This window comes from Nymphaea colorata, chromosome 4 (assembly GCF_008831285.2).
Source record: "Nymphaea colorata isolate Beijing-Zhang1983 chromosome 4, ASM883128v2, whole genome shotgun sequence".
In the NCBI taxonomy this organism is placed as follows: domain Eukaryota; kingdom Viridiplantae; phylum Streptophyta; class Magnoliopsida; order Nymphaeales; family Nymphaeaceae; genus Nymphaea; species Nymphaea colorata.
The window spans coordinates 23,929,669-23,944,836 of NC_045141.1; the positions used below are offsets into that span (position 1 = coordinate 23,929,669).

A 15,168-nucleotide genomic window follows, 5' to 3' on the forward strand; every position below is an offset into this window, starting at 1 on the left:
ATTTTTAGTCAAGGTAGGATGGGTATTCAATGTCTTCTTTCTCATGATAAACTGTAGTTGGTATCAAGGAAATGAATGGGGTGCAAGTTTGTGAGATGCTGTCGAATATATATGACTGGTTTTTTCCCTACTCAAACAAGCGCCGAGCTTTCCCCTGGATAAGTAGGTTAGTTTCTCATTGTCTAGTATCCTTCATGAGACAATTAGTTACTTCCCACAGACTTACTCACCTCTTTCTGTTCAGTTTTGCAAGCTATTTTACTAGTAGAGAAATTGCGTTAAAATTTGCCATTCATAAGAAATGGCAACAATGATACTAAATTTGTATATTGCGGTTGATGCCCTTCTTGATATGGAATATGCTAAGGATATATAAAGCTGAAAAGGTGCTACGTAGAAAAATAATTAAAATCCGGAGCATCCAGGGCAAATACTTCTCCTCTTTATGACTCTATGACTATGGATAGAAGTATTGCCTGTGTGCATGCGCAGGTGTGTGTGTGTGTGAGAGAGAGAGAGAGAGAGAGAGAGAGAGAAAATGGAACTTATCATATTAATTGTAGCCTTTCGTGGGGGCCGTATTGAATCTTTTCATACCCTTCAGAATCTTTCACTAGGAAGGCCGGGGCAGAAAAATATTGCTGAATTTTACATTTTAACTCCCAATCTTTTATCCCTGATCTCAATACAGGCCCCCGTTTTTTAGAAACTGCCAAGAAAGTCTAGCCTCAAACACTTAAAAATGGTGATAGCGATTTCTTTCCCTACAGTAAAATGCATTTCCAGTTTTAAAGAAAAGTTGAAGCACTAAGAGATTTAAACCATCCAAAGTGCTCCCACATGGACCTGAGTACATGCCCCTCACAGTTTTCATTCAGTTGTGAATCGGTCATGAGTCGCCTAACCAAGCCCTTGGGTCCCGGCAACAAAATCTGCTCATTTATTGTCAAGTTATCACTTAGTGTCTAAGCAGGTTATATGTTATGGTCCAGAATCATGTGTTATCGGTTAAAAATGATCCGAACACCCCTGCCAACTAATTGAAAAACTTGTCCCTGTAAGCTTGAAAGTAGTATGGGTCCAAAAAAAAAAAAAATACCTTGATGATATGTTAGTCGTATAACACTGAAAGCGCTCTCTTCATCCATTAACCCAAAGAAAATTTTGGCTTCCTAATGATGCCACTTAACCAAAGAAAGTTTGGCTCCAAAACAGTGACAAATATGAAAACTAGAGATGCACGTGCATTGTACGCCACTAAAGAAAAGGATAGATGTACTTCACGGCCTGCCAAAACGAAATTCACAGAAAATGGTAATTGGGAACAAAATTTGGAAAATATTAATCCAGAAAATTTAGTCGAATTTTTGCCAAAAGTAAGTGGAAAAGTGAATTAATAACATTATTGATGTTAAGTTAGCAATTAAACAAAATGTTTAAATAGTAAAAAAAAAAGGTTAATGTTCATTATACATCTCAATCTATGCAATTGGATAAGAAGTTTTTTATTCTACCACCCAACATGAGTGTTAAAGCCTTTACTTTTCATCTCATTCCTAAGGTAACATCGATACATCAATCCATGCAATTGATGCAGATGGAATCAAAATTCCCTCAAACGTATCGTCCAAATAAAAACCACCATCTACTGGACACCAGCTTCTATCAAGAAAAAAGGGCCGGAAACTTGCATCCAAAAGATTTCGGCAAAACCAAAAAAACAAAAAAAGTTTAGTGGTCCTTGTCGAGAACAAGGAGCAAAACACTCGGACTTGAAGTGCACTTCTCCAAACTTACATGCTCGTGTGTTTTCGGTCACTCGATGCCGGAGACGATGACAAGAGATCTACGTGGGAAGGGGATGGAAACAAATGAAGGAAAAAGGAAACGGCCGACACCGCGGCGAAGCCTGTTTGGCTAGCTAGCTAGGCTTGTGGACAGACCGGATTTTGATTCACGAGAGATTGTGGCCGTGCGAATAGTATGGCACGGGGAGAAATTCAAGCATACATCTTGACAAGAGTCAAGAGATAGTGAGATTGTATCTCTGGTTCACGCCTCTAGCCTGCACATGCAGTCATTTGGCGTTAGTGGCAGATCAGCACAAAGGCGAATAAGTTAAAGGAAGTCGACATGGCTCTGCAGTATTAATGCGTCACGGGTCTGCCACTGTACTCTGGTTGTCCCTTGCGTACAAACATGCATGGCTAATGGCTTTGCCTGCAATCTTGGGAGGACTCCATCCATGACTCTTCCCAATGTCAAAGGGATACTCCATCTCCATGGAGATTCTGCAACAAAGTTTGACAGCGAAATGTGGTTTTCCCCTCATTCAAGGCCAAGATGTGGAATCTATGGTTTATGATCTCTTTTTTTTTAGTGATCGAAAATCGAAGCTGCACGCATGAATGCCCTTAAATATAATGCATATTTTTTATAGTTTTTATAATAAGTTTCATGGTGTATTGGTTTGGTTTCAATGCCGAATCTGTCCATTGGAATCAAATCAGCTAAAAATGAGTCAGATCCATGAAAGTAAATAGACTATATAAGTCGAGCTAGAAGCATATTAATTCAGAAACGAGCCTGCTGGACCTGTTGTTATGTACTCTTGTTATGGTTCAGTAGCTACCGGTTCATTCTTGTGATGTTTTGGAAATGCTTCCAATTTTAAGTTTCTTCTTGTTGTATATATATTTGTCGGATTTGCCTGAAGTATAGAACTTCCAATTCATCGGACTCGCTGGCACTAAATTCGATCTGGCTGATTCTGTGGATCATGAATCAAGAAGGGATTCAAGGACATCAACAAAAAATAATAAACTAAACAATCAAGTCTTGTTGTACTGGTTTAGTTTTGGAAGAATCTGCCGACCTGCCTTAGAAACATGCTTGGCTACGCGGTTTGTGTCAGATGATGAATGGATCAATGGATCAGAAAGCGCAGAAGTTTAAGTACCCTGACCTGGAGAGTTGGAGTCTTCTGATTGCAGTCACTTTCAAGCCAGCTAGATCTGGAAGGACATTTTTCCAGTCAGTAAGTTCAGAAATTCTTCTGTTTGCTAAGTTCTTCCTCTAGCTAAAATCCAATATCTCATTGACCCTTCACTATTTGTTTATTATTTTTCTAAATGTCTGTGTGCGATCTTTTCTTCTTCTTCTTTTTCCTTATCTTCACTTATCTGGTATATAAGCTTAAATTCTTCGGCCATCTTGAGCTCTGTCCAATCATCGCCATCTGAAGCCAGTGCTTAATGCATCCTAGTTTAGATTTCTGGCTCTCCCACTGCTTGCATGAGGCATGAATGCAGTCACCTTGAACCTATATTTAGTTTGAATATTTGAGGAAGAAAATGTGTGCATCCAAACAAGGTCCGGCTGAGGTGGATGCATGCAATTCTGCGGAATATCCAAATGCATATGAAACAAAGGACATTTGTTTGCACTTTCTCTTGCTCGATAATAGCATCGTGAAAAGGATTTTTGGGAAACGTCCATGTTTCTGGATGATGCGCGTATGACTCGTCTCCATGGTTTCTATTCTTCTTATTCCAACTCGCTGTACGTGTTTTATAGCAGTCAACTCTTCTTGGATTATGTGTGTGAGAACATAATGTAATGTGGATAGTTGACCCCGTGCAATCCGAACAAAATCTGATTTTGTTCATCTGTCCATTGCACCATAGGACAGCCTTGGCTTAGATATTCCTTCTTTTTTTTTTAATTAAATTTGTCAACTAAATTTTTTTTCTTTCAATGAAGTATTAGTGCATGATTTTTCGTGCGCCAATACAGTGAATGACTAGAAATAGCTTTAGTTAATACTAAAAAAGAAAACTTTTTTTAAAGATGAAATTAAAAATGAAGAAAAATAAAAAGACTATGGAGAACATTTATTTTTAATAAATTATCAAAATGTCCTTCTCTCTTTAGTCATAGATAACTTTCTCTCATGGTTTTAGTGTGACGGAATAACTTCTTTAAGTTTCTCTTTCTTTCATTTAACAGCATATGTTTCCTTACATAATCTAGGTGGTTAAATGAAAACACTCAAAATTTAAGCATGTTTTTGCTATTTCATCAAAACATGACAACGTTTTTTTTAAATTAATTTTCAAAAATTTCTTTCTCTACGCGTATGGTATTAAGAAGCTGAGTGTAATTATGGCTGTAATGAGGAAAAGATAAATTAATGTGTCATCCAAGTGAAAATGTTAGTCGCGAAAAGTAAAACTTAAAGAGTAAAAAGAAACATTTTTAATGTTGATTGAATTTTTTAAAAAAAAAATTACTTGGGAAAATCACTGAGTGCTAAGAAACGTAGTATCTCGCCTGGTGTAAAACCCCTGAACATATTCCTTTGCCCCTAATGTCATAATATACGTCGGCGAAGGCAAGAGACTAGCGTTTATGAATGTCAAATCAGCGTTAGACCGTTTATTGGCTCACTTATTAATAACGATTTATGGTGATTTTAGTAATAATTTTTAATTTTTAACCATTCATCAACATCTAACATATATGGTATATTAAAATTCTTCGTACATGAAAAAAGATATCAATATGAAGCAAGTGTCTCTAATTACTGTTTAATTTACAAGCTAAATTCAAGTCCTAAATTTTTCTTCAAGGCAAATTATAACAGTTTTTATTTTCATTTGGTTCATCAGTTAAACTAGGTTAAGGCCAAAATGCAAGGGCCCTCTCTCTCTATTGGGGACTCAAATTTTGACTTCTAGCTCTGCCGCTCGCATCAGGCGTCATGTGTCATGCATGCAGTCACCTCAAAGCTCTTGTATTTAATCGAATATTTGAAGACGAAAGAACAAGAAAATGTGTGCATCCAAACAAGGTCCGAGCTGTGCTGGATGGCTAAAATTTTGCTAAATATCCAAATGCATACGAAACAAAGAACATTGTTCGTGCTTCTCTTGCTCAATAATAGCATTGCATTGTGAAAAGTTTATGGGAAACGACCATATTTCTGGATGACAAGCGCCTGTGACTTGTCTCGATCATTTCTATTGTTCTTATTCCAATCTGCAGTGCATGTATGTGGTGGGATATAGCAGTCAACTCTTCTTGGATTATATAACGTATAAGAACATAATGCAGTGTGGATGGTTGACCCCAAGCAAGCAATCCGAAGTGCTCGTCGACAAATTCTGATTTTGCTCATCTGTCCCTTATACCATTAGACAGCCTTTACTTAAATATTTCGATTCTTTTTTATTAAATTTATTTTCTTTCAATGAAGTACGTAAACAGTTCACTTGTGGAGACAGTTATATAATTACCATGCTAAGCCCTACGGATTTGTGTTGGTGAAAGGGGCAATCACCTGATGCCATGTATTCCAATGTGTTGTGCAGCATCAGGTGGTTGTGTCTCCATACCATCGCAGCTGAAAGGACGTAAAACTCAAGCTTCCTTCTTTGCCATGGAGGAGGTATCCTTTATAAAAGTTTAAGATTTTCTGTCAACAACATAAGCTCTGGTTTAAATGCAACAAAACAACTTCTTTAAGTTTCTCTTTCTTCCATTTAGCAGTGCATCTTTCCTTGCATCATTCAGGCGGTGGTTAAATGAAACACTCAAAATTTAAGCTTGTTTTTTATGTTTCATCAAAACTTGAGCTTGCTTTTGTAAGATTAATTTTCAAAATTTTATTTCCCAATCCATGTGACTTCAAGAAGCTGCGAAGTAAGTATGGTTGTAATGAGAAAAAGAAAACTGAATTTGTCATCCAAGTGAAACCGTTAGTCGTCTTAATTGGGCAGGTCTAAAAATGCCAATTGAGTTGGAAAAGTAAAAACATAAAAGAGAGAAACAGGAAACATTTTTAACGTCCATTGAATTTTTTTTAAAAAAAAAACTACTTAAGGAAATCACCCAGTGCTAAGAAAAACAGTAGTTCAACTGGTGGAGGAGAAACCCTAAACCTATTTCTCTGCCCCTAATGTCAAAACAGATGTCGGCAAGAGCAAGAGAGCAGGGTCTATACAAGTTAAACTAGCGACCAGCCATATGTCGGCAAATGAAAGAGAGTAGAGTCTATAGAAGTTAAACCAGTGGCGGGCCACCAAGTGTTTGATTTGGTTGACTAATATGTGTACGTCATTTTGTTTGTACTTCTCTTCAGACTTTTAGTGCTAACCCTAACTTGGCTGCTTAGCTCCACCATAGTGTTCACGGAGCGCGTGGGCTGTGGATTTTAGCTGTGGAAAATTATGTCTGGATCTTTGTTTGGAACGACGTGAATGTAGAGGAACATGCAATCTAGACCGAAACTGTCAATATTGATGGTCGTTATATTTACAGTTTGTTCATGAAATGTGAAAAGGAAAAAATGAAAAAGCTTTGTCAAGATATTCGTCTTAGAGTTGGCCATTGCTCATCCTAGAGCGCATTTGGCTCCAGACACAACTGGCTGACTCCATCAAGGCCTTGGCCCACCATACAGTCGGCTCCAAACACATCTGTTCGTTGACTCCATCAATGGGCAATGGCCTTGGCCCAGAGTGAAAAGTTGCAGTGTCCATCAGCATCATCAGCAGTAGCTTTTCTTCGTTTCTCCAATATAGCAGCCAGCATGTTCAAAGGAAAAGCTGACTGGAATATTCCCCCTTTTCTTTCTTTCTTTTCAAAGGAACAGGGATTGAAGTGAACACATCATTCATTGTCCAAATTGACGTTTTCTGCAACTGGGCACTCTTTGGTCCTGCTCCTCTTGGCCCCTTCTTTCTAAGTTCTGCAAGAATGAATCAACTGTTGTTTGTTCTTCTCCATCTTTTCCACCTCTGCCTTTTTGCTCTGGTTTATGTTTTTGTGTGGTTGGCCAAATGAAAGGAGGTCGGAAACTGGGTGATTTAATGAGGTCAAAAGTTTGTAAGTAAGTCGGACCCGAGACAGCTAAATACATTAGTTTTTTGCATCAAATTTATTATAATAAAAGATGGCAAAATCTTCAAATCAAATCCGACCCACTAATTTGCAATCCCAGTGGGATTTGTTATCAGTGCAATTTCCTCAATTTGGTCTATAGTACTTGAGGCAAGCTAAAGTGGACTTCCATTAACAAGTTTAGTTTAAGTGGGTCCCATCAGCTGCTAGATCAGGGCTCCGGCCGCTCGAGCCCGAGGGGCAGAGCATAATTAGTCGAGCTGGTGCCAGTGAAAACATATGTTGGGAGGTTGGGTTCTCGTCAGTGACGGAGCTAGAAAAATTTTCTAGAGGGGCACTGATTCGCAGTCGTCATGCATAAAGGGGCACTTACATATATATCAAAGTAAATATTTGAAAATGTTGATGTAAAATAAACATTAATGCTCACACGTGCCTGTATGTGGTTTCGCTACTGGTTCCTGTGAATACCATGCTTCTGTTTCAATAAGGAGAAAGTGTGGTACTAGTTGACATACATTGGACTTGATGCAGCCTCAAACCTGGGGTAAGGAGAAGGAGAGCTTCAGCTTTCATCTAAAAGTATTCTTCTGACTAGCGGCAGAGACACTTATACGCTGGTGTGGGCAGTTGCCCACACCAACCTCTCAATTTTCCTTTATTTACACATTAAGGTCTTCAAATATTTATTCTGTTACATATGTGAGTGTCCCTTCAAATATGAAAAGTTGTGAATCAATGCTCCTCAAAAAAAAAAATTCTGGCTCCGGCACTACCTCCAACCCCAGTGACAAGAGCTACTGATTGTGCAATGCTTTTGTAAAGGAGGAAGAGGAAAAGATGAGAAAACTATTTGATATTTGATTTTCATAATAATTTCTCTCTTATATTTATATAGTGTTATGAAACATACATAAAATTTTAATTTGTCTTGAAATTGTGCCTAACCTGCTGCAATTGGCTGTCACGGATCTGAAGGAAGTTTCAGGCCAAAGGAAGCGGTTGTTGGCTGTCACGGATCTGAAGGAAGTTTCAGGCCAAAGGAAGCGGTTGTGATATTTTAGGATTTGTGATCTTCCAGAGCATGTCACTGAAGGAATTTACCTTTTAAAGATAGACACCCTGTGACGGTGATATTTAGGTTCCACTGCTGCTCTCATGAGCATTTTTTCTTTCTGATTCTTTCAAAAAAATAGAGGGCCTTTTATCAAATAGTATGTCTAAGGAAGAACATTATCAGAATGTTGACATATTGGTGGTGTGTGTCTCTCAGCAAAAACTATCATAATTAATGGCAGCTGCTGAACATATTACCTTGGAGAAGTACTCGATATCAAACGAATGCAAAAAAGAAAAGTTCAATTTTTTGATACACTTAAAGAAGATTGTATGTGGGCATGTGTGTGTGGGCAGAAAAATCGTTTTTGTCAATACTAAAGTAAAATCTTGAAAGATGGCAGTCATCTCTAATTGAGTTCCGAACTTTGCTTTTAATTTAATGCACACCTTTTGTTCGTAATATCAGAAAAGCTTTCCCTGTCCGAATCTTTGCTAACTGGTAGAAGTGAGCTTTTATCATTGACCTGCTTAAGTTTAGAACTATTTTTACTAAAGCCGCCGAATGGAAAGAGATGAACAACCACAGAATTTCATATTTTCCGAAGTAACAAAGTTCAACTGCGAGCGAGAGAGGGATGGAATGTCTCAAATGTTCTCGTTTTTACGTGGTGTGTGTGTGTGTGTAGGGATATGAACAAGTCGGAGTTAGTTGATTACTGACACGAATCTAAATCTATTAAAGAAAACGAAATCTGATCAGTATGAGATTCAGCTGAAGTTTGACTGAATCTGAACTCAAAACTCCGAGTCAATCAAATTTCAGGCGAATCTCGGATTGGTTAAGTAGTACCTCTGCATCAAGTCTGACTTACTCAGACCGATATTGTATGTATGTATATGTGTTTTCACGTAAAAACTATAATATGTTTTTTGGAATACATATTTGTATAATATATGTTCAATAAAATATAAATACTGATTCTTGTTTTAAAATCTAACTGTCGAACGTTGGATCCTTCTGATAAGAGTAAGGGTTGTAAAACGTAATATTCTTCTTATCAAACGCTCTCTAACTAAAATATATAGCGTTAAAGTTGAAAAACAAAGTAACCCTTTCAGCTACCAAGTTTGGTCCATATTTGACAGCATTGCTTGGTTGGTTCACGTTAATATTTAGTTGGTTCCATATTATGACCCACCTGCCTTCCATTAGGCGACTGAATGAGTTCCACCTTAGTAAACCAAAGTTCAAATCACAATTTGGTCAAGTAGATTTAGGTCCAGACTTGAACTTCAATCAACTAGAAAAAATGGTGGTCAATCCAGATCCAGATCCAAATATGAAAACATCAACCTGAGAGTGAGTGCATTTGAACTGCCTCATTTTGTTGTTAAATCCTCCTCCAGGACCAAGAAAACTTCATTTCTACTTGTTTACGTTTTAAGCATCTATTCTCCGATCTGGTCCACGACCCTGAGGGTTGTTGCCAAATCCCTCCTTGAGCCAGAATGATCCAACAACATTTTTTGGCGATCCAAAACATAAGTTCTTCACAATTTACAAAGAACAATTCAAATTACAAGTTCTCTTGTCATGTTCGGACCGGAACTCCTAATCCAATCAAACGATTCGCTATCTTTTGCCCATAAAGTATTTTTATTCATTAGTAAGTTGAACCAATTGTAGATCAAGTCTCTAGGTCCAACCTCAGATCCAATTGGCCAAGTCCATCCACATATCAATCAAGAAGACCCGTATTCAGCCCCTGCTTTTGGTTTTGGATCCAAAACCCAAACTCCCTCGAACGTTCACAATCACATCCAGGATAAGTCGGGATATTTCGTTTTTTGTTTGGGATAATCCTGGTTTTCCCGAGCAAGTGGGACATCCTCTTTTGAAAATTTAACACGTACCGCTTAAATCAGACGCGCGGGAAACTCGAAGCCTCTCTCTTTCTCTCTCCTCCGAGAATTCGCCCAAACCCCTCGTCCTCCAGAAAGACTGAGGAAAATGCAGAGGAAAATGAGAGAGATGCGCTTGAATGTCCTGAGGCAGATCCGCAGCCAAGAGCAGAAGATCGCCGCTGCAAACGATCTCGTCTCCCGATCATTGGATCCGAACAAGCGAACGGTCGAGATCACCGTTCAACGACATGGCAAGCCCCGTTACCCTCCATCGCTCAATCCTAGGGTTTTTTCTTCTCCTTTTGATTTTTGGCTAGTTTTGTTTCTTTGCGTTTACCGTTCAGTCTTTTTGCTTTGCTTCCTTTGGTCCGGTTCTCGGTTGTGAAGGCGCGGTTTTGCAGTTGAATTAGGCAAACTCAGGGAACAGTTGAGAGAATTGGAGGATGAGCTGGCCACATGCACAGCAGGTACCTGATTACCCTGATGTGCCTTTTGGATCTTTACTCGATATAGGGAAGGTGATTCTATTTGATTCTGACGTTTCTTTTGGAGTATTTCTTTTTTTTTTCATATTCTAATTCAAATATTGCTAATTAGTCTGGGATTTCGGATACTTTTAGTTTGGAAAACCACACCACTACGTGTGTTCCTTCTGCTGTTTATTTCAGCCGATAGTGTTCATTTGTAAGTTTGTGTTTGGATTCCCTCTTTGTACAATTCGTTTCTTAGGTTGTTCTTTTAGGGATCTATTCGTTGAGTCATATTGCAGAAAAGGAAGATTCCCCAAGCAGTTCCAACTAGGTGCTTGGATGTCACAATTTCCTAGAGAAGTTGTTGAGTTCTGAAAGCCCTTTGGTTATTGTAATTATAGTTCATCTTCAACAAAATTTGTGTTATTTCATGGGCTAGATCCTAACCCAGGGCAGTGTAATCTCCGAATTTTTGTTGCTAGCCAACAATGCCAACATTGAGAAGCAGAGGCGTACTACAAAATCTATTTCTACTACAAGGGCTCGGTACGAGGAGCTGAAAAATGTTGTGGAGGAGCAGAAGAGCAAGAACGAAGAATATGAGGCTATATTATCCAAAGAACTGGAAGGTACTGCTTAAAGAAAGTCTTTTTTTTTTTTAGCATCATCGTCCTACTTGAGTTTGTTAAAAACTTAAAACATCTTGTCCCTGAACCACTTCTTCACGTCGCCACTTCTTATTTGAAATGGTATGAAAATTTACTCTTTCCTGGGAAAATTAACGGAAGTCCAATGCTTAGTATGGAAGAATTTATATTTGCTTATGGCAGCATTCTGATGTTATCAATTATCATGAAGTGCATTTCATTAGTGTAGGCATTCATTCTGATCCCTGTGCTACTGTCAAGCTCAACATCACTTAGTTCATGAATGCGTGAATTGGGAGTACTTGCAAACTTGCAGTGCATAACTTATAAAACAGAGGGAGACTTTCCATGCAACTGTAGTGCCTGGGTTGTACTCGTGCACTTTCCTTGTTTTTGTATGTCTGGGTTAAATATCCATCTTAACATGCGACTGGACATTTAGCACCTTGACTGCCTAGTTAATTGGATTTTGCCATAATTAACAACTTTTTGTGATTCTCCCAAAGCCTTGAAAGCATTGGAGGAAAAGAATAATGAAATCCAGACGTACAGGAAAGGACAAGAAGAGGTCATTACATGGTACAAAACAGTTCTTGGCATTAGAATCGTGACTTGCAATGGTAATCGAGAAGCTAATTGTGTAATGCTTCTGTATTGTGTGGTTCATACTCCATGGTTTTAAAGGACTTATTTGCATGTCTTTCTCAAGGTATCAAATTCATATTCACCAACATTGATGCAGAGGCTCCAGATAAGGAGTTCTCTTTTACTATCAAATACTCTCAGGGTGCCTACACATGTAAGTGGTAACTCGTACAACTGATGCCATCAGAAGAGTAGTCTCCTTTATTTTGATAGTTTTTTCATCTTCATTTTTCTTTGTGTGTTCCCTTTTTTTGTTTAATTATTATAAGCAGTAATGGATTCCAATCCATATGTGGAGGACACTGAAAATTTGATTCATGAGCTGAACCAGACAAATGGCCTATTCAAATTTGTGAGATTAATGAGAGAGAAGTTCCAGGCAGCTGCATTATCAGGTACAGTTTAAATAATGTATCCCTTCCTTATGTTATTTCCTGGGGGTCTTAAAATCAACTTATGGATGCTTTTTCTTTTTAGGTGTAATATAATTTGATTATGGTGTAAGTAAATATCAAAGCTTTGTGCAGTTCAAAGTGAAATTGGTGTTTCTTTGTTCTGCTGTATGTTCTGCATGGAGTTTTAATCTTGAGAAACCATGATATTCATGATCTTTTTGAAGAAAATAAGGCTTTGATTGGCCCAAAGTCTTTGTATATGGATGGCGGTCACACAAATAGGTCTTGGAATCTAGCTTGATGAGCAGGCATATCAGAATGTACTTGCACCTTTCATAAATAACGTGTATTAGTTGGATATGTTGCTTCTTGCTATAACTCTTTATAAAAGGACTGTAACTCTTTTCTCATCAAAGGATCTTCTTCCTTGCTGGTAACATTTTGCCACACACTTGTCAAGTTGGTGGGAAAAGTTAAATGATTTGGTTGGATTTGCAGAGTCTTGGTCTCTTTAGTGCTCATTGCCTCAAAAACATGTTGGAGTTATCACACTTCACTTTGCAAGTGCTTTCATGGCTCCAATGCATTATCAGCAGAAAAATAAGTTCTTTTCGATTTGATTCATTAAATATATTTAATATTTTCAGCAATTGATCTTATAACAATATGTTATTGCATTAAAAATCTCTCTTTCTCTCTCTCTCTCTCTCATTTTATCTTCTATTGCTTATTTCCCAGGAAATGTATGTGAACCTGCTTCTGTTCCCCAAGAATCTGTTTCAGTTACTAGCTTGGCTCCTGCATCCTCCTTTTCCTTTTCAATGGAGGATAACAGTGGCCCTCTCCTGCAGCAATCAGAGCATACCTCATCCTTCTTCCGATTAAATGATGAAGTAGAGAAGAAAAATCTCCTAGTAGTTTCAAAGTTAGCTACTCCATTATCCAATTCAAAATCACCTTCCACTGCTCGTAGGTCTTCCCGTCTTCAGGTATTCAGTTTACCTTTCTGCCTACTTAGAAAAGAAAAAACATCCATTTGAAAGTTTGCTTGTTAATAGCTTCTACATACTCCGGTGACATGCTTGAATAAGGTGAATGGCTTGTTAAGTTCATAGTTGTGTTATTGCATCTTCCTGGCCATCTTCCACTGTTTCATTTGTTTTTCAAGAGAAAGGCTGTGTTGCCTCAAGGGGCGTAGTGCTACCAGGTAGTAGGGGCGACTCACACTTAAGGGGTCCGAGGTTCAAATCCTGTGGTTGCTTTTATGCTCCGGTGTGTTCATTCTCTGGGCTGCAAATGGTAGCAAGCCTGACACGATGTACCATAGCCCCTAGGTCCACCCAGGCCTATAGCCTTGAGGCTGAGGGTTTCATGCCAAAGGCAGTTTTCTCTAAGTAGACATTTGGGGGAAAAGAAAAACGAAGGATTGATGACTGTGTTTAACTTTTTTATCAACCAAGTGATTCAACATTTTGATCAGTCCAGTTGGTCATGCAGGAAAGGGTTCATTACAGGTGAGCTTCAGTTTGCAACCAGATCACTTAAATGCCCAATTGCAGGTATACTGTTGCCTGAATTTTTTTTCTTGCATCTTATATTTAAGCACATCAACAAACCTAAACATTTTTGCAAAATGGAACAATTTTACTTACATTGCTATATCTACAAGTGGGTAATTGTTAAGTAGAAACACCGCAATGTTCACAGGTCTTGGATTCTACAAGTATCCATAAAATGGTTATATTGCCTACAACTAAGCCAGTGGTAGCCATTACTCATTACAATCGCAAATAGGTTCTTGGGAATTCTCAAGTCTAATTGAGATCATGCAGATCTGTCGATTTAGAACATGACTACTAATATGATAACAAGAAGCTAGTTACTTGGTTTAATCCTTCTGTGAGGTGCAACCAGAAAATTCTCTGCCCGTTTTCTCATATATTAATCAAAGCTAGTTACTTGGTAACATATCACCATTTTGTACATCGTTTTCTCATATCACCATTTTCTGCCCAGAAAATTCTCTGCCCGTTTTCTCATATACTGATATGATAACAAGAAGCTAGTTACTTGGTTTATCTTGGAACAGGAATTCTCTGCCCGTTTTCTCATATATTAATCAAAGGCTTAGTTTATGATCCTGCAGAAAATGGTGATACATTGCTGGCTTCACCAAGGATTATCAACTTCTATTCACAAGACAAGGATACATTACAGTTGCACACCATGCTTTGTAAATTGTGAATAGTGTGACCTGTCTACATGCAATGAAACAGTGAATTTTTTGTACAATTAGCAAAAAGTTGAATGCACAATGTAACATTATTTCGTACAAATTATAATCATTTCACCCCTTTACTTTTCCTATCCCGTGGACACTCCAAGTTTTTCCAAAATTTGAGCACGTGGTTGATTATTTTCCTAGACGCCAAAAGCAATGAACTGGGATAAACTGTTTTTCAAGAACTAAGAATCTCCTAAATCCTAACAACGTTTGTTTCATATACCTATATTCTCTCTCTGCCCTTTTCCTTTCCAGTTCCTTGAACATTCCAAGTTACCCAATATTTCAGCACAAGGCTGGTAACCAGCATAGGTATACGCGGACTGTTTGAAGCCATAGATCTGTTTTCATTCAAAATGTGGACATCCCTAGACCCAAAACAAAATGAACTGGAAGTTAACTGCTTTTAAAGAATTAACAATTCTCTTAAATCATCCGTGTTTGTGGGACGTTTGCACGTACCCCAGGTGACGAGGCGCAATGGATAGAATTGGTGTACAACTATCACAACAGAAGCCCTTTGCTGCAAATTGGTTTGTAATGAACGTGGCAATTTGGTGAACGGAGGTTTAAAGATCAATTAATTACTAGCTGTTGAATTCTTTTCCGTCAGACCTAACACTCGAATAAGGACCGTTAACAACCCTGGGAATTAAGCTTTTTGTGTGTTGCGACCAGTAGTAAGTCATCAGTGTTCCCTGTGACTTCGACCTTCATCTTCAACCTATCCTTTTATAGACTAATTACCCTATTCAGTTTCTTTTTTTTTTCTCCCGGACCCTACTCATATTGCAGCTTGCATGGCATGCAGCAGTCTAAGTTCTTGTTCTGCAGTTTGCTTCCACAACATAGATACGAGG

The 15,168-nt window shown here is 38.3% G+C and overlaps 1 protein-coding gene across 2 annotated transcripts; it reads left to right on the top strand.

The window, feature by feature from the left end:
• Positions 1–9,906: 9,906 nt before the first annotated feature.
• Positions 9,907–14,391, top strand: LOC116253139 (kinetochore protein SPC25 homolog). Of its 2 annotated transcripts, none has more exons than XM_050077508.1 (9): positions 9,907–10,118; positions 10,269–10,334; positions 10,820–10,966; positions 11,491–11,604; positions 11,694–11,783; positions 11,902–12,024; positions 12,763–13,013; positions 13,522–13,583; positions 14,156–14,391. In XM_050077508.1, the coding sequence occupies exons 1-8, from the start codon at positions 9,974–9,976 to the stop codon at positions 13,540–13,542; spliced, it is 957 nt and encodes a 318-aa protein (XP_049933465.1). In that variant the 5' UTR covers positions 9,907–9,973; the 3' UTR covers positions 13,543–13,583; positions 14,156–14,391. The 2 variants fall into 2 exon arrangements, with proteins under 2 accessions (XP_049933465.1, XP_031483777.1); XM_031627917.2 differs by having other exon boundaries at positions 14,171–14,391.
• Positions 14,392–15,168: the final 777 nt, after the last annotated feature.

What these genes read in the sequence shown, in the direction of transcription:
- LOC116253139 (XM_050077508.1), top strand. Translation starts at nt 9,974, where the DNA reads ATGCAGAGGAAAATGAGAGAGATGCGCTTGAATGTCCTGAGGCAGATC. An exon ending in TAGAATCGTGACTTGCAATG is followed by an intron (nt 11,605 to 11,693) that starts GTAATCGAGAAG and finishes GTCTTTCTCAAG; the next exon opens with GTATCAAATTCATATTCACC. An exon ending in CTCTCAGGGTGCCTACACAT is followed by an intron (nt 11,784 to 11,901) that starts GTAAGTGGTAAC and finishes TATTATAAGCAG; the next exon opens with TAATGGATTCCAATCCATAT.